General features: G+C 58.4%; 1 protein-coding gene across 2 annotated transcripts in view; it reads left to right on the forward strand.

The window, feature by feature from the left end:
- OPCML (opioid binding protein/cell adhesion molecule like) overlaps positions 1 to 10,267 on the forward strand; it is a 301,119-nt gene extending 290,852 nt beyond the window's left edge. For both annotated transcript variants that reach the window (XM_059829644.1, XM_059829643.1), the window contains one exon: positions 10,167 to 10,267. In XM_059829644.1, the coding sequence (XP_059685627.1) occupies positions 10,167 to 10,267 (101 nt within the window). The remainder of the gene's footprint in view (positions 1 to 10,166) is intronic.
- The last annotated feature ends 8,312 nt before the right edge of the window (positions 10,268 to 18,579 follow it).

Consider the following 18,579-nt stretch of genomic DNA (forward strand, 5'->3'; position numbering starts at 1 on the left):
AGGAGGGGGCCCTGGCCAGGTGAGCACGTGCTTCGGGTGCACGGTGTGGGGTTTTCCCCGGGTGTAGTACTGGCAGGACTACCGGCAGCTGTCGTGTTGTACTGGTAGCGGCAGGCTGGGCAGTGTAGGTGTCGAGGGCAGTGGAGGGGCGGTTTGCATTGGGTACCCAGGCAGTGAGGGCAGGAAGGTGTTTGAGGGATGGTGGACTGGACAGCTGTCTTTGAGGAAGGTGATGTGTAGCTGTGGCATGTTCCTATGGTGTGTCCCCGTGGCATTCTGGCAAGCCGAGGGGCCTGTCACGGGCTAAGGATGGCTAGCAGGAGCCAGCCCTGCCCCGGCAGGGCTCTGGCACCAGGGAGAGGATGGAGTCGGGCAGCAGGCTCACGGAGGCATGGCATGTGAGCAGCGTGTCAGTGCCAGCGTGGACTTCGGCAGCACGAAGGTGGACAGCGGGGGCAAAGTGTTGTGCCATGGCGGGGGCCCGTGTCTTGGATAGGGGCTACCCTCGTCACCCAACTGTCTGGGACCATGGCGTGTGGCGGCGATAGGGAGGCGGTGGACCTGGCAGGTGCCTGGGGTGCCACGGTGCCGAGGCATGCCCCTCAGTGTTTCCAGAGGTGCAGTCTCATGGGCTGTGTCACGCCCTGGAGAGAGTGCTTGGTGATTTGGGGTGGCATGAGGTGCATGTCTTTGGCTTCAGTTGCGAGGCATCGGCGATCCTGGTGCTCGGGGTGCCTCGAGGCACCTCGCTTCGGCATGGGTGCATCGTAGGGACTCGGTAAGGGGGATGTGGCTCCTAGGTATTGTGGGGTTCATGGGACATTGTAGCTGTTGGGGGGGGTGCTAGGTGGGTGGCGATGGGGTGTGGAGCAGTAGGGGGAATGGGCTGTCACTTGTCATTGGGCAGGGGGCTCTTCCCAGTGCTGGTAGTGTCTGGGGGTGCCCAGTGTCATTCCTTGGGGAGGAGAAGGAGGGGACTTGTGTGTGTTTCAGGGCAGGGGGCCCCTGGGCTAGCTGAAGAGCAGAGCTTGGATGGGATGGAGTGTGATGTGATGGGGTGGAACAGTGTGAGAGTCGTGATGGGAGGTTGAGGCACTATCCTGTGGTGACATGGGGGGGGCAAAGGGGCCGGTGGCATAGCAGGGCAGGAGACGTGGATGCTTGCCCGTGCCAGAAGCGGAGAGGGTTGGAGAAGGAGCCTTCTGTTTTTCTGTGTGGTGGGAGAGATCTGGGAGGAGCGGGGCACTTAGCTGTCTGGAACATCAGGGCTGCACGTGGGTCAGAGGGGAAGGGTCCGGGAGGCATGGGGGCACCCATGGTCAGGGCGAGGGCTTGACCGTGGCGAGTGTGCTGCAGCGGCAGCAGTGGGGAGCTCCCAGGGCGTGTAGTTGTGTGTGTGTGTGTGTGTGTGTGTGTTGTGGCGTAACCTCGGCGGGCAGCGAAGCCCCACATTGTCACTCAGTCTCTCACTTCTTCCCTCCCTCATCAGTGGGATGGGGGAAGAAAATTGGGAGGGTCAGAGCGTGAGCAGGTATGGGTGAGAAAGACAGTGGAATAGATGAAGGAAGCGCCGTCCTGGGGCACGCAGACATCGAGCCCTTTCCTGGGAAGCAGGGTTTCATTAATGTCAAGGTTTACTGGGGAATTCAAAGGTGCATGAAGGACTCATGGGACACGCAAGGGTAGACGGCTGTCTTGGTGACAGCAATCACAAAATGAGAGGGTCAAAAAATTTTGGGGTGCAATGAGGATAAATGCAAGTAAAGTGGCTACCGTGGATGGGAGCGGGATAGGCTGCCTCTAGATGTGGGAAGGCCCTAGCTGTTCCTCTCGGGGTGGCTGTGCTCGTCTTCAGTGATTTGTGATGTGTGGGTGTGTGTTTGGCTCACTGTGTCTCAATGGGTTGAGGTCTGTGGGCTTGTTGGCAGTCTTCGGCAGGAGCGCTTGTACGTGGCCTAACGCGTGTCTGCGGGTGTTTGGGTTGCGTGGTCATCGGGGCCGCTCGGTGGGCGCGTGTCGTTTGGACTCTCTGCTGGCGGAGCAGTCTACGGCACTGTTTCCAGCGGTGACTCGGCGCGTGTCGGCACCGTCGCTCCCGTCTCGGCACCCCTTTGCGGTTGTTCCAGTGGCAGGGTCTGTCGGATAGGGATAGCTCCCCGTGGCACTGCCCCTCTTTCTGTCGGTGGGCACTTCCCCTTTGCCTCTGGGCATAAGTCTGTGCGCCTCGGTGCCTAGACCTCTGTCTTGGTTGGTGTCCGTCAGCGTCTTCTGTGTCGGGGTGTTTCATGCCTTGCCTTTTTCCCATTCCCCACTCTGGCCATGAGCTTCTCCCTTGCTATGTCCTTCTCTTGTTGGACATCTCCAGTGTCTGCAATGTCATCTCTGTTGTGTCTCCTCTTGGTCTCGTCCACCCTGCTTGTCTACGTCTCCTCCATTCTCCTGCCGTTGTGCGTGCCCTGCTGTCGTCCCCTGTTTGTCGTTCCCAGTCTGGTTATCTGTGGTCTGGTTCCTCTTCTGATCCTGCAGTTGCGGCCCCTCGGTCCATGTCTGCAGATTCTCGTGAGCCCATTTCTTGGCATCTCCTCATGCAGGGTGTCGGGGCGTGATCCAGCTTGTGTTGTCTCTGTCAGGCAATGGGCAGGAGGTGCTTTTTTGACCCAAGGGGACCTGGGTGCCCTCAGGGGTGGGTGAGGGAGTGAGTGGCTGCGGGACCTGGGCCCCCAGCCCGGCAGCTGGGGAGCGTAGAGAACGGGAACGGAGCAAACAGAGATGGCACTCTGGGCACTTCTCAGGGCAAGGAGCTGGGCCCCCCCAAACTGCCGGAGAAGCCATCCTGAGGAAAGAGCAAGCACCAGGGGAGCCGCTTCTCCACCCTCGGGTTTCACTTTGGTACCACCTCAGGGGATGCGTGCGGGGCCGAGAGCGATGGTCAGCCTCTTGCCACATAATGCTCATTTGCTCGTAATTTGGGCACGGACGGCACGACACAGGGACATTGATAAGGACTTGGAGAGAGGGAGCGTTGAGGGGAGATGCTCCGTCAGGGAGATGGGCAGAGAGACGATGGTGGGAGGACATACAGAGAGAGAGGGAGGCAGACGGGAGGATGGAGAGCTGGGGATGTGGGGAGGGGTGCGGAGACGGAGGGCGACAGGCAGAGAAAACCGAGGACGAGCAGGAGGAGGGTAGGGAGAGATGGATGCCAAGGCAGGTGGCAGGGTACACATAGAGTGGGGAGGCAGGCACAAAAAGAGAGGCATGGAGGGGGAGACACAGAAAGAGAGGCATGGAGGGGGAGACACAGAAAGAAAAAGAGAGAGTCAGACACGCAGACAGAGATGGAGACACCCAAGGGGCAGAGACGCAGAGCCATGGATAGAAAAGGGGGAGATGTGCCAAAAAGAAAGAGTACCGCAGAGAGGGAAAAAGAGGGAGACAAGCAGAGGGAGATGGCGGAGGGGAGAAGGTGACCCAGAGAGAGACAGAAAGGGGTGGGGGAAAGCAAGACAAAGGGAGATACACACACACACGGGCAGGAGAGACAAATAGAGACCCAAAAAAGGAGGGAGACGCAGGGACACAAAAAAACATAGGCACAAGGAGACAGATAGAGGGCCATGCCCAGAGACAGAGGAACGAGAAGACGGAGACGTAGAGGGAGATGCGGAAGGAGGAGCGGGGCAGAGGGACACAGGGGAAGAGACAGAAAGGGGAGAGACACCAGGATCCAGAGACTCTGGGGGAGGCAGACAGAGAGAGGGAGTAAAAGAGGGAGGGAGAGACACAGAACAAAGGAAATAAAAGGAAAGGAAGGAGACACACCCTTGGGGAGCCGGGAGGGGGAGGACAGAGGGAGACACACAGACACAGGACACCAATAGAGGCAGGCAGGGAAAGGCCAAGAAAGAGGGAGACGCATGGATGGTGGGAGGCCCGGATGGAAAACCCAAAGCAGCAAGAAGCAGAGAGAGACAGGGTTCCAGTGAGACACTCTGGCACTGAGCCACGGAGATACCCGGGCAGAGTTAGCTAGGTCAAAACCCCCAGGAGAAAGAGAGAAGGGGAGGGAGAGGGGGACGAAGAAGAGGAGAGATGGGGAGAGGGACAGGAGGAGCAGGGACACAGGGGAGGACAAAACAACACAGAACCGGGGGTGGGCGGCATCTGTTAGAAGGACAGGCATGGAAAAGGGGGAAAACAGAGACTCTCAGGGAGGGAGGCATTCAGAGAAAAAGGAGCACAGGGAGAGAGGGAAAAATACTAGGCGAGAGAGAGGGAGGGCAGGCGACTGGACAGACAGGGAAGCTGGGAGCGAGGGAGATGGGCAGAACCGCACAGAGAAAAAGGAGGACCGACAGCAAGGCAGATGGATAGTTACAGAAGGGAGGACAGGCACACCACGCCACAGACAGGAGGGAAGACCCCAGGCAATGGACAGGGATGGAAATGGAGGGAGGCAGACAGAGGAAGAAAGCCAGGGAGACACACACAAACATCAGGAGGGAGACCCAAAGGGGGAGTAGGAATTGAGAGAGAGACTGCACACAAGACAAGGGGGAGGAGTGGAAGTGAAGGAGAGAGACCCAGAAGGAGGCGTGGGGGGGTGCGGGGAGACCGGCGAACGAAGGGGGAAGTTGGCAACAGAAAGGGCATACAGAAAGGTAGGTGTGCAGGCAGACAAACGGACAGACAGGAAGGCAGACCAAAAGAGGGAGGGAAGTGGATGCAGAGAAAAGAGGCCCCATGGCACAACACAGGGACATAGATAAGGACTCGGAGAGAGAGGGGCGACAGAGACAGGGGGAGGCAGGGATCCGTCAGGAGATGGGGATCCAGAAGGAGAAGTGCATGGACAAGCACCAGAGAGGGAGAGACACAGATAAAAAGCAGAAGACAGCAAGAGACAGGGAGAGATGTGGACAGGGAGGCAACAGGAGATGGGGAGACAGAAAGTGAGTCCCAGAGAGAGGGACAGAGGTGGGGGGAGATGGACAATGAGGCACACTGGCGTAGAAAAAAATAGGGAGGCAAACAGAGAGAGAGCAGGAGGCAAAGAGGAAGGGGGAGGCAAACAAAGGGGGAGAGGGAGACAGAGGCAAGAGGGAGATGCAGAGAGAGAGACGAGGGGAGGGACAATGAGGGAGAGATGCAGAGAGCACGCGCGGGCCAGCCGCCTAGACAGATGCACAGAGAGAGCGCATAAACCAGCCACTGATGGAGACGGAGAGAGACAAAGACAGAGGGGGGCACGCACAGACGGAGGGTGACAAAGAGGGAGGGAGACAGAGAGGGACTGAGACAGAGGAACAAGGGACAGACAACAATGGTAATAGGGAGGGGAGGAGGGAGAGATATGGGGAAAGGAAGACCGTGAGCAGGGAGAGACACAGAAAGAGCGAAGGGGGGGGGGGGCAGACAGAGCGTGGAGGGGGGCCACAGAGAGGGTCCCCGACACGGGGATGGGTTGACATCGGGAGACCGACCTGGATGTACGGGCACTGGGAGAGACAGAGGGTCGTTGAGGGAGACCGATGCCCATGAGGGGAGGCAGGGCGAGAGAGGCACGTGCGGACAGAGAGAGACAGGTATGGACGGGCACAGGGAGAGACCAGGATGGAGGGAGTTGGGCAACCAGGAAGATGGGCAGAGAAACATGCCAGAGGGAGACAGTGACAGAGAAACACAGAGACGTAAGGGCAAAGAGAGCACGAGGGATCTGGGGAGGGAGAGGGGTGGAGACAGACAGGAGGACGGAAGCAAGGAGGGAAAGACAGGCAGGGACGGATGTGGAGACAGAAGCAGGGACAGAGGAAGATGCTGCAAAACAGAGACAGAGGAAGAGAAGGGAAGACAGAGATGCATAGGGACAGAAGGAGAGGGACAGATGGCAACACAGGCAGAGCCAAGGAGATGCGGACACAGAGGGAGACAGACACAGAGGGGGACAGAGATGGGATGACGCGGAACAGGGCCAACTGGGACGCAAAGAGAGAGACAGAGAAACAGGGCTCAAGAGAGAGAACAAGGGACAGAATCGGACACAGAGGCAGGCAGGGAGATGGCAAAAGACCTCATCTCGCACTCAATGTACACCAATCCACCCTCCTGTCTCTCCGCCGCCCACCTCGCTGCCTCTCCTCCACTCCTCCGCCGACCTGCCCGTCCACCAATCTGCCTCGTGATGCCACCGAGCCCTCGTCCTGCCCGCCTCTGTGCTGCACCCATGGTCTTCCCTTCTTTGTCTCTGTCCCTCACTTGACCCATGTACCTGCCTGGCCACCAATGACCGGCACCTACCCTCCTACCCTTCCTTCTGGGTGGCTATGCCCCCACCCACCATGCTGGCTGGCTCTCCAGATGGACCCCTGCAGACCAAGCCCTCTGCCCGCCTTGCCATCCGGTAGATGTTGGAATGGGCCTACAACAATCATCTGGTCCAACTGCCCGAGTGCTTCGGGACTGACCAAGTTAAAGCAGGTTATTAAGAGCATCATCCAAATGCCTCTTAAATACTGACAGGCACGGGGTGTCGACCGCCTCTCTAGGAAGCCTGTTCCAGGGTTTGACCACCCTCTCGGTAAAGAAAGGCTTCCTCATGTCCAGTCTAAACCTCCCTTGGTGCAGCCTGGAGCCATTCCTGCGTATCCCATCCCTGGATCCCAGGGAGAAGAGCTTAGCGCCTTCCTCTCCACTACCCTGTCTTGGGAAGCTGCAGAGGGCAAAGAGGTTGCTCCTCGGCACCTCCCTGTTCGGTCTCTTCACCAAAGTGGCTAATGGTGTGTTCAACTCCCGCGTCCAGATTATTGATAAATATATGGAATAGAACTGGCCCTGGAACGGAACCCTGAGGAATGCCACCAGTGACCAGTCACTGGCTGGATGTGGCCCTGTTTGCTACAACCCTTGGAGCTCTGCCCTTTGGCTGGTTCTTCACCTGGTGTGCCGTGAACCCACTCGGCTCGCAGTTGGATGCCTTGTCTGGAAGGATACTGTGAAGGACAGTATTGAAAGCCTTGCTAAAATCCAGAAAAGCATCTGCTTCCTTTGCTAGGCAGGTGACCTTCTCATAGAAGGCTATCCTATTAGCTAAACAGGACTCTCCCTTTGCGAATCTGTGTTGACTGTGCCTGATGACTGCATTTTTCTTGACGTGCCTTCCACTAGCACCCAGTATGATCTTCTCCATAATTTTTCTGGGAGCTGAGGTTAGACTAAGAGCTCTGTAGTTTCCCAGGTCTTCCCTCACGCCCTTGTAGATCGGAATAATGTCAGCTAGCTTCTGGTCGGTGGGGACCTCCCTGGGCTCCCGAGACCTTCGGTAGACAATTGAGAGGGGTCCTGCCATGATGTCCACTAGCTTCTTCGGTAGTCTGGGATGAACCCCATCAGGGCCCATGGACTTACTCATCAACAGTCAGCAGACACAGCTGGTCCCTTGCAATGTTGGTGTCTGCAAATGGAAAGTCACTGTTCCCACAGTCGTGGTCCTCTGACTTAGAGGACTGGACAGTATTACTAAAGGCTGAGGCAAAAAAAAAAAAAGGGCATTGAATGCTTCTGCTTTATCTTCAACCCTATTATTAGTCAGGTGACCATCTTCAATGAGAATTGGTCCAATGTTTTCTTTCTTTAGACCTCCTCTTGCTATTAACCTACTTAAAAAAGCCCTTCTTGTCAGATACAGCACTGGCCAGTTTCATCTCTATTTAAGCTTTGGCCTTTTGTGTCTTCTCCCCGCATAGGTGAACCGTGGCTCCGTAATCTTCCTGTGAAGCCCGACCTCGCTTCTGGAAAGCGTACAATTTCTTTTTCCTCTCGAGCTCTCCGAGGACTTCCCCGTTCGGCCAAGCCGGTCTTCTGCCTGGCTTGCTTGACCGATGACACGGCAGGATCGCTGCTCCCGTCCTTCTCGAAGGTGTTTCTTAAAAACGGACCATCACTCACAGACTCCTGAGTCCTCAAGAGCACATTCCCAGGGGACTCTGCTAAATAGTTCCCCTAATAGCTTAAAGTTTGCTCTCCTGAAGTCCAGGGTGGCAACTCTGCTGTCCTTTTTTCTCATGATGCTGAAAATGTTAAACTCTGTTGTTTCGTGACCCCTGCGGACGAGACGGCCTCTTGTGTCCCCTTATGTCCCACGAGTCCTTCTCTAGTCACAAAGAGCATGTCTAGGAGGGTGTCTTCCCTAGTTGGCTCCCTGAGTATTTGTGACAAGAAGTAAGTTATCTCCTACAAACTTCAAGATTTTCCAAGGCCTGCTCATCACAGCAGTACCATAGTCCCAGCTGATGTCCAGGAAGTTCAACTCTCCCATAAGGACAAGGGCTACTGATCCAGACATTTTTCCTAAGTGTCTGCAGAATAACTCATCGGTGCCTACATCCCAGCAAAGTGATCGGTAGTAGACGCCTGCTACGTCGTCTCCTTTCCTCTCCCCTTGCTCTTTGCTGGACCTCCCCGTCCCTCTGGCCCCTTTGTCCTTGACCTGGTCGCCCTCCCAACCTTCCGAGGCCCTCTGGCTGCCTCCCTCTATGGCTGGCTGTTTGTTTCTCTTGACAGCAGCCCATCCAGCGATCTACCTGGCCAGAAAACTGTGCTTTCTCTGCATCTGTCTACCGAGCTTCCTCGCCGGGTGACTTGGGCTCGCAGCATGGCCAGCGAGCTGCCCAGCCACCCCGGTCCCTGCCCTGTGCCGCAACCCTGCTCTGTCCCTATCCCTCCATCCCTCATCATCTTCTCCTGCCTCTCCACAGGTATAGGGAGCGCAGGCACGCTTCCCTCCAGCTGTCTCTTCTGATCCTGACTGGCACCCTCGTGCACCCAACAGCCCAAATCTTTATGAAATAACAGCCCTGATCCAACAAGACGCAACAAACTTCTGCTCTGATGGCTGCCCACCCATGTCCTCCTCCTCCTCCTCCTCGCATAGCCTGCCTGCCAAGAAACCCCTGTGCCGTGACCCCGAAACGTCCCCATGTACCTGAGACTCCGTGCGTCTGGACAATGCTGTCTCTCACGTTGGCAAGCCTTTATGGCTGGCTGCAAGTCACACGGCTTCCAAGCTCTGACGTCTCCGATCCCCTCTGGTCCCAGCTGTCCCCGGCGGCTCTCTCACAGCCGTTTGCATCTTGGTGATCATGAAGTTATATTTGCACCCCGCGCCCCTGCACCGTGACCCACCACCTGCATGCACGCCCAGCCTCTCCCAGTGGCATGTCTCTGTTGCTCTATGGCATGTGTCTCTTGCTCATGTCTTGTCCGCAGCCCTAGACATGCTGGCCAAAACGCAGGCTTCTCTGGTCATCCTCTCTGCTCCGCCCTGGGAAAGGGTGTCCGGCCGCTCCGCTTCGCCGCCGCTCCCCTGGCCGTCCTAGACACCTGCCTGACAGGAACAAGCCCCCACATTAGCCCCGGGTGATTGCACTGGCTGCGTGCCCCTGCCAGCTCCTCAAACCCCATGGCTCCCAAGAGCCCGTCAGGGTGGCCCCACGGAGCCATCCCCAGAGAGCTTCTCTCCCAGCTGCCCCTGCCAGACTGGGCTCTGCCCCACCAGATGCATGGCACGTGGGGACTATCGGCCCACCTGACTTACGGACACACGTAGTGGTGCTGCTGCCTCCCCCCCAGGCTCAGCTGGCAGCCCTCAACAAGACTGACTGCCGTGACTCCTATGCTCCATGGGCAGAAGGCCAGGTCCGCCCAAAACAAGGGGCAGAAGCCCTCACTCTGCACCCTACTCAGCAACCCTCGTTTCCCAGCAGGGACAGTGCACGGCTGCTCCTGCCTATGGGGCCTGATCCTGTGCACGGCTCCTCCCTGACCAGAGGGTGACCTCCCAACGTGGCAGAGCCAGACTGGCGCCTGCCCGGGGCATCTTCCTCCTCAAACAAGGACCATGTTGCCCCTAAATGTCCCTTCAGCACCTTGCCTACCTCCTCGAGACCTGGACCCCACACCAACGCCTACACTGGCAATGCTTTTCAAACAATGGCCAAACCCAAACCTTGGAGGGGAACGCAGCATCCGGCACTGGGGAAGGGAGTAGACATGTGCAGGGACCATGGGGAGGGTGGTTCCCTTCATGCAACAACGTGACCACTTACTTAATACTCACCGCCAGCCCTAACGTTGTCCCTCATCTTCCCCTTCTCTTCTTTTCTGCACAGGGCCTGGAGCGGTGCACGACGGCGGCAACGCGGCGTCCCGGGCAGCTGCTGGCCTCTGCCTCTGGGCCGCCCTCCTCGCTTGCCTCCTCCTCGACTTTTGATAAGGGAGCGGAGGGTCCCGGGAGGCCCCGCCGCGCCTCTCCCCCGCTGCGGGCTCGGCCCGCCGCGCCGCCCGGGGACTCCTCTCCATCGGACGGGCGATGCACCGGAGGACGGGCGGCGGCGCCGAGCGTCCAAGGATGGCCGCGTCTCCCGCGTGCCGGGATCGTTCTCGCTGACGCCGGTTACGCTGTACAGACCCCACCATGTGCCACCAGACTCTCACCCGCCACTGTCGCCCCAGGGATGCGGTCCGGCACAGATGGGGCTCCCTGCAGCCACCTTGTCTCCGACATGGGGGGGGTGCAGAGCCGTCAGGGCGGGCGCTGCCTGGAGCCGTTGCCGGGGATGTCCGTCTTGTCACCTTGCTAAGCCGCCTATGCCCAAAAAGACCCCAAGGTTGAAGCCCCCTGGCTCTGCCTTCAGCCCTCTCAGTCCTGAATGTCAGTTCTCGCCGCCAAAGCTCCTCCCTAAGCGCTCCCAACATCACCGCCGCCCCCCCCCAACCCGCCACCCAGCCTGGCCTCCGCTCTCAGGCCCTTCCTGTTCCCCAAGGCACAACCCCATGGGGCAGCCCGACTGCGACGCTCGCCAGCCCTTTCCGAGGGGGTCACCCGACACAACTAGTTATCTTTCAAGGGTCACGCACCTCCTGCTATTCTTTCTCCCAGCTAACATCGCATCCCCTTGCGCCAAAATCCCTCACCTTCGTGAGGGCACAAGGCTGCTCTCCCAGGAACATGCGCCCTGGGGACCACCACATGCCTTGCAGGGACGAGCGCCTTCCCACCGTCCCGGCCGCTGAGCCGCCCTGGCTCGCCACGTCAGGCGGCTGGGCTGTCGCCCCTCCTCGCCCTGGACCCCCGCCTGCTCTGCTGCTGCCCCCCCCCCAATGCCAGGACCTGCCCCGTGGCTCTCGCCATGGTGCGCTGCTGGCACTTGCCGGGGAGGTTCCTCCAGGCTTGTTTTGTAAGCACTTTCCAACCTGCACGTCAAAAGCACAGCACAACCAACGCTGGGCAGAGGCACTAAACAACGCAGCAAAACACCAGGTAACAAGGCTCTTTCTTTTCCCATGGCTCTGACACTCCTGCCCATCTCTGCGCACCCGGAGGGGACAGGACCGCACGCTCCCGGCCTCGAGATCTGCGCCTCCCCAGTCCATCTCTCGGCGTGACATCCCTGTATCGTTCAGCCAAGCATCTCTGCCTCCCCAAGGGAACAGAAGAAATGCAAGAGTCGACCCTGAGCTGCGATGTCCGCACGCTGCCTTTTCTCACGCCGTGCCCCTGCCTGAGGAGAGTCCAATGTGTTTGACCCTGCAGAGGAGGCTCAGGCTCTGTTGATTTGCTGCGCCAGCACAGCAGGGACAAGGACGGCTCCTAGGCCCCTAGCTCGCTGCTCGCCGATCCTCCCTGCTGCAACATGCCTTTGACAACGAAATGGATGCACCCAGACTCTACCCTCTGCTTCCTCCAGCCACCCCAGGAGCTTCTGCCCTCTCCCCTGCCGTCCACGACAGCAGCTGCATGGCCACCCTGCACACAGGCTCTTGCACCCAACGGCGCCCCGTGCCGTGGTCCTGCTCGCCGGACACGTGGCAGAAACCTTGAGCCTTCCCACTGCTCCGTGGCCACCCAGGAACCCTCTGGGGCTGCGGTCCAGGGACAGACCCTCCTGTCCTGCTCCCAAAAAGTCACATGCGGCACCTGACCCTGTGTCTGCAACAGGGACGCAACTCTACAGCGACATGCTGAGGAAGCACACAAAGCATCCCCCTGTCCTGACCGATGCCTCCCTGTGCCTTGCTTCTTCTTTCTCCCTCCATAAGCAAGATGGCTTAAGAGCAACAGCCCTGCACACGCTGCCTTTCCCATGCAAACTCTGCTGCTGCCGAAACCGCCTTGCCCCACCGTCCTGCTTTCTGTAGCTGCGAGGAAGCTGGGGCTGACGGTCCTCAGTGCGCAAGATATAAAAAAAAAAAAAAAAAAAAAAAAAAAAAAAACCACCCAAACCAAAACCTCGAGGTCGTGACGTGCCACCACCCTGTGCGCCATGCGGCCGTGACCCCTCCTCATGCCCGCTCTCCGTGGGCTGCCCAGGACCCACGCTGATCAGCACGTGGCACAAGGCTGTTGCAAAAAAAAAAAAAAAGCAACAGCTACAAAATCTCAATCAATGCTCCTGCCCACTTCCCCCCGTCTCCCCGCCCCGGCACATTCAACATGTACCATAGCTGACTGGCAAAAACCACGTGGCCCGAGGCGGGGGGCGCTGCTCCAGCGCTGGCTCGACACGCCGGCTTACCTGGCAGGCGGGATATGGCACAGCACCGACCAGACGAGTCCGCATCCTGCGTTCCCTGTGGCGCTGCTCTGCTTCTCCACTGACATCCCAGAAAGACGGCAGCGATCTGGGTCCTACCCCATGGCCCCAGGCACCTTCGCAGAGGGGGGACAGCACCGTCTTCAGCTGGCACGGTGACACACATGTGCTTCCCCATGTGCCCGCTCCAGAAGTACCCTTGGGTGCAGGAGACACCACGTCCTGATGCCTTTGCCATCCTCACTGTCCTGCAATGCCCCCCCCCCAGCACCTCCCCATGCGCCTTCCTGGGCCAGCCCCCAATGTCTCTGTCCCCGCAGTGGAAATGCTGAACTAGCCCCAGACACGAAGGGCCAGAGGCCGTGGCATATCAGAGAGTGGAGGTGACGACGAGACGCCACAACGCACACTGAGGCCGGCAGACCCAGCGCCGGGGCCGCCCCCCCCCCCCCACCCCATCCTTCTCCTCCCCGGGTCAGGTCGGCTCCCCTGTCCTCCTCCGCCGGGACGGCGTTCGACTTTCTCGTGCCATGTAACGTGCCATTGTGAGGAACGTGTTGGCTGTCTAAGGCCGGCCCTGCCGCGGCTCAGCCAGGTGGAAGACCCCTTTGCCACCGCTGCTCTCCGCGTTCGGACGCTCGGGGGGTGGCTGGGCGCCTGGGGTGGGGGGAGCACGGCTCCCGGGTCTCCCCTGCCGATGGCTGTGATGGCCGGTCTTGAGTTTCCGTCGATCATTGTATTCCAAGGGTGGCTATACTACCTGAGATTTGTGCATGTTACATTGTAGTTGTAACCTTTTCTAATTCGGCAAGAATAAGAGATGGTTGTGATTGTGCAGTGTATCAATAAAGTTTGACGAACTTTGTACCTTCGGGGCTTTGCTTCACAGACCCCGCGCACCCCAGGGAGGGATGCGGCACCCACTGCGCCGAGCCAGGAGGGCTCCCGAGTGCCCGGGACCTCCATTGCTCCTGTAGCCTCGCCCCATGCTTAGTTGGAGCCTCTTTCGATCGCCCCCTGCGACGGCGACGCCTCGAGCCCCCCAACCAGGGGCCTGCTGCCATTTGGGCCATCCCACCTCCGCTGGGAATGGGCCTCGGGGCTCCGCCGATTCGTCCCGGGTCCCGCCCGCCTCCGTGCCTCAGCCGCCGATGAGCACATACCTGTTGACGGAGCGCCTGCAGGGTGAGAACCGACTTTGCTTTCATCGCTCACCTACGTTCGGCAGAAGTGGTGCGATCGGGACCCTCCTTCAGGCGACTGAGCCATTCCTGGCATCTTCTCCGTCGTCTCGTAACAACGCTCTCGTAACAACGCTCACTCTGACAACTAAACCTACCCCCACAGCAAGGAACACCCCTGCAGACGACACGCTCCTAAGGGTGGTTTGCTCCTATCACGATCTAACGGCACGTGACAAGGACACAACGTCTTCCTCAAAGGGCAAAGATGCCGAAGACCATGAGGGGAAAGGGCTGCGACCCTCAGCATCTCCCCTGCACGGCTGCAATCTTGCCCTTAAAATGCGGGCCTGGGCCGGCAGGCTGTGACCCCTGCTCCCCAGGAGATGCCACGCTTTTCTACTCCATCAACCATGAGAAGACATTCAACAACGTCCCCTAACGTGGGACCGGCTGCCACAAGACTTTGGGCCCCACGCCTTGCCGATCAGCTTGAGCACAAGCCGGGACGTGACCATTGCCTGATCACCTCTGGGTGCCTGAACCTCTCGTTGCTGCGTGCCGCCGTTGGAGCTTGTGTGGCCACTGAGCAGATGAGCATCCCTGTTTCCCTAGGGACATCCCAAGGCTGATGTCCCTCAGCCGTATGTCCCGGGATGGGCAGGCCACTGGAGGCACCTGGGGTGTCTGCGGGGGTGCGGGGGTGCCCAAGGGCTGCAGCGATGCTGGCTGCGTCGGGGGATTGCTTCCTTTGTGCAATCCCCTCGGTGGGACTGGGCCTCTCTTCGCCTTCCCTGACAGACAGATGAAAAGCCTGGTCCCATGAGTTTGTCCCCGAACCAGACAACAAACTGCGCTGCCGATAACAGCGGGCGTTCGTGTGCGGCAGTCGGCCGAGCAAACAGTTCCATCCCGGCACTGCTACGACCTACCGCAACTCCATACATCGGGAACATCGCTGCTGTCCCCCTCAGGTGACACCAGTAGAAAGGTAAGTGCTTCCCAAAACCCACCGGCCTCCCCGGGAGAGGGGTCCCGGAGGGGAGAGCCGCCCTACCTGCCCCCAGCAGAAAGCCTCCCGACCTCGGGTGCAGGACAAGCAACATCCTAACCTCCACGCTCCCTTTCGCATCCATGCAGGGGCCCCAGACAAGATGCCTTCCCTGATGCTCCCTGCGGCAAGGCGAGTGGCATAGGTGATTGCTGTGGGTAACCCTCTCTGTTCTGAGCTTCTTCCAAAATAAAACCCCATCGGGGAGCCAGGACTGCTGCAATACAGCTACAGGTGCCACGAAGCAACGCTCGCCTCTCGCATTCAGCCCCTACGTGTCCCACCACCGATGGGGCCTCGCTAAAGCCGCCGCTGGAGAGAAACACCTACAGACGCCTGAACACCCCGGCTCACAGCACGTCCTGATGCCTTGCCTACATCACTCCCTTTTACATGATCACCAAGCGCTGGGGGAGGCAACGCAACCCTTCCCGTCGCGAGCCCGCCGGGGTGCCCGCCGGCTCCCTTCCCGGATCCAGGGAGGATTTCTTCCCGTGGCCCTCGGCTACGCCCAGTCTGTGCCTAAGGACAAGGACCGCAGCTACTACAACCAGAGGGATGGAGGGCGTTTTTCAGGCCACGATGTCCGTCCCTTCCTACCACCAAGAGACACCTGTACATACGTAAATAAATTAATACATAAATGCATCTATCGAGCAGCCTCCCTCTCTTTAACTTGCTCTTTGTCCCTCAAACTCTGGCATTGGGCACTCCTTGATCTCTCACCTAGAGCATCAAAAAATTTACAATTACAGAGAGGAGGTGAGAGAGACGGCGCTGTTTGTTACCTCCATACCCGTCCTTGGTTGCCTGGCCGGATCCCTCCCCACGCCCCCCAAGTGTCTGGGCGCTGCCTCTCCTGCCACGTTTGCTCTACCGCGGCCGGCCATCCTGGTCTGGGAATCCAGAGACCTGCACAACCACGTCCACCATTTTTTCCCCTTGGGAGAGGCAGAGGTACATCTGCTGCCAAGGACAAAGCCAGATGCAACACCTTCTCCTATAAACCATGGCCACCAGGAGGGCTGGCTCCAGCACGCTCCTCCATGGGGCTGGGCTGGCCGGCTGCCTCATCCTGTGCCATCCTGACCCTGGGATGCAGAAAGCTACCTGCACCCGGCCATCCTGTCCCCATGTCCTCACTTCCCTGTCCCTTACCTGGGACGTGCCGTGAAGCCTTTGAGCACAGCTCTTCCCTTGCCCCGCGCCGGTATCGCTCAGCCGCTGCGTGTCACACAAGGCAACTCCTTACCATCCCTTTTGCTCTCTCCCTGTTCTCCATGCTCATCTCTCGAGTTACACAAACTCATCGTAGTGTTGAGAAATAAATACATAAATAAATAAATACCCACACAAAACAGTCCCGCCATCGCTAACAATCAGCTTCTGATCCTACAAAAATGTGCCGGGTGGCTTGAAGAAGCCGGCACCCCAGAGGCTACAGTTGAGGCTGAGGACCAAATGCACTAAGTAACCTTCTGCACATTAGCAAAAAAACCGAGACACCGGCCAAGACAAGCCTGACACATGCCCCGCCTGCATGGACAGCAAGTTGCCCCTACACCCAAACTCCGGCCCACCGTGCTTCGCCCGTACCCAGCTTTGCATAGGGGCACCCGGTTTCCTACACCCACCTGACATCGCTGCGTCTCTCCTTCCTGCGGGACTCGCTTCAGTCTCTCCACGAGCATCCCCTGCTACGTTGCGCTGCCGGGGCAGAGGGCTACGTGGAAACCTTTTGGGGCCCTGAGCAGCCAGGTGGGATCCTGTGTGGGGGGAATAGGGCAGAGCTGTGCCCCATGCCCTCTCCGTCTACTCACCAAAGCCTTACCTGTGACGGCATTCCCGCTGGTCTCGCCGGCGAGGTCCGGGTGCCACCTCTCCGACGCTCTCCTGGCCCGTTGCAATGATTCGGTGCTCCCACCCGGCGTCCCTCCCTCGACGCCCCTCCCCGCATCCCTCCCCGTCCCCGGCGGCGCGGGGGGAGAGCGCGGGGTGGCCCCGGCCCCCGCAGCAATGAGCACCACAACCAGACGGAGCGGCCACATGGAACAATCGTTTTAATGGATAGGCAGAGAGAGCCCCCTCACCGCCCGCCCGCACCCGGGCCCCCCCGCGTGCCCCCCGCCGTCAGCCGCAGGGAAGGAAAGGAAACCGAAGGAGGAAAACCGACCGCAGGAGAGACCCCCGCCGAAACGTACCGCGAGTCGACTGGTCCCGCGTTTCGGCCGACGGCTCGGACGCAGGGGCGGCCGGGTGCCAATCGCATCGCCGCCTTCTCCTTATTTATTTATTTTTTTATATATATATATATATACACAGACACACACACACACACGCACACACATATACATACATATATATATATATATATAAAAAATACAAAACTGAGCTATATAGATCTCCCTCTGTCCCTCAGTTCACTTTATTCTGCCGCGAAGGGGTTGGGGCCGTGCGGCAAAAGGCGACGGAAAGGATCCCCGGTCCCCCACGGCCCTTCATCCCCGGCGCACCGGCGACCCAAGGGTGGAAAGGCGAGGGGGTTCGGGGACGCGTGGACCGAGACGCTTGTCTCGTTGAGGACCGATACACACCTAACTCCATATACAGCATGCAGTAATGGCAGCGGAAGGACCCTGCTGGGAACCGTGGCTATAACGCTAACAAAAAAAAAAAATTATATATATATATGTATATTTATATATACTGTATATATATATCCCATAAAAAGATTCAGCGTCTCCCTCCGCCTCGATGCGCAGCGAGTGTCGCCCGTGCCCTTGGCAGGAACTGTTCGGACGACTGCTTTTTGGGCCGGTTTCGGGGGGTTTTGGCGCGAGACTACTCCTCCTCCTCTGTACCGACTCGCCGGGCTCATGAACCTCCTTGGCCGGTCGCCTCCTTGGCTGCGCGGCGCTCGGCAAGCCAACAACTTCTCTCCGCTTGCTCCCCCTCTCCTTTCTGGATGTTTTTTCTTTTTTTTTTAATTTTTTTTCTCTTTTTTGCATTTCTGTTTTTTAGGAACTAAGAGTTCTAGGCTCATATCAGAAAATATAATTAATAAAATTAACCATGACTCAGAATCCCTTATCATTCACGATGTCCGCGGGTGGTATGATGAACGCGTGGCTCGACACCGGTCTCCTTCCTCCCTTTCCGTTCGTGGTGGTGTGGTAACTGTTGAAGATCTATATATCTATACACATATATATATATATATGTATACGTGGATATATATATATATATTCTGGAACACAAATGGCGGCACGATCCATGAGAAGATGGGGAAATCTCAGCAAAGAAGAAAACCGGTGCGTCCGGAGGGAGGGGTCTCCGCGGGAGGGAGCGGGCGGGCGGGGATGGCGAAGGGGACCGGGGTGGGGGAAGCACCGCGCCCCGATGGCCTCGCCCATCCTCCGTGCTTGGCCCACGGCAGAGAACGGTGAAACTGGGGTGGAAAAAGAAGCAGGAGACAAAAAAAATAGGGGGAAAAGAAAAAGACTCAGTCGCGTTGCATCTTCAGCAGGAAGCCTTGGATTATTTTTTTTTTTCTCTCTCTCCTTTCCAAATTCCCGTTGCGTTTTTTTGCGTGTTTTTCCTCTCTTCCCCTCCCCCAGGTGGCCTGGCAGGATACTCTCTCAATTCTTATGATTATTTTCGGAAACGGTGAACACTTCTTCTTCTTCTTCCTCTCCTTTCTGCTTGTGCTCGCTGGCCGTGGTCGTCGCCGCCGCTGCTCCGCGGGCCAGCTCGCGGG

This window comes from Gavia stellata, chromosome 26, assembly GCF_030936135.1.
Source record: "Gavia stellata isolate bGavSte3 chromosome 26, bGavSte3.hap2, whole genome shotgun sequence".
Lineage (NCBI taxonomy): Eukaryota > Metazoa > Chordata > Aves > Gaviiformes > Gaviidae > Gavia > Gavia stellata.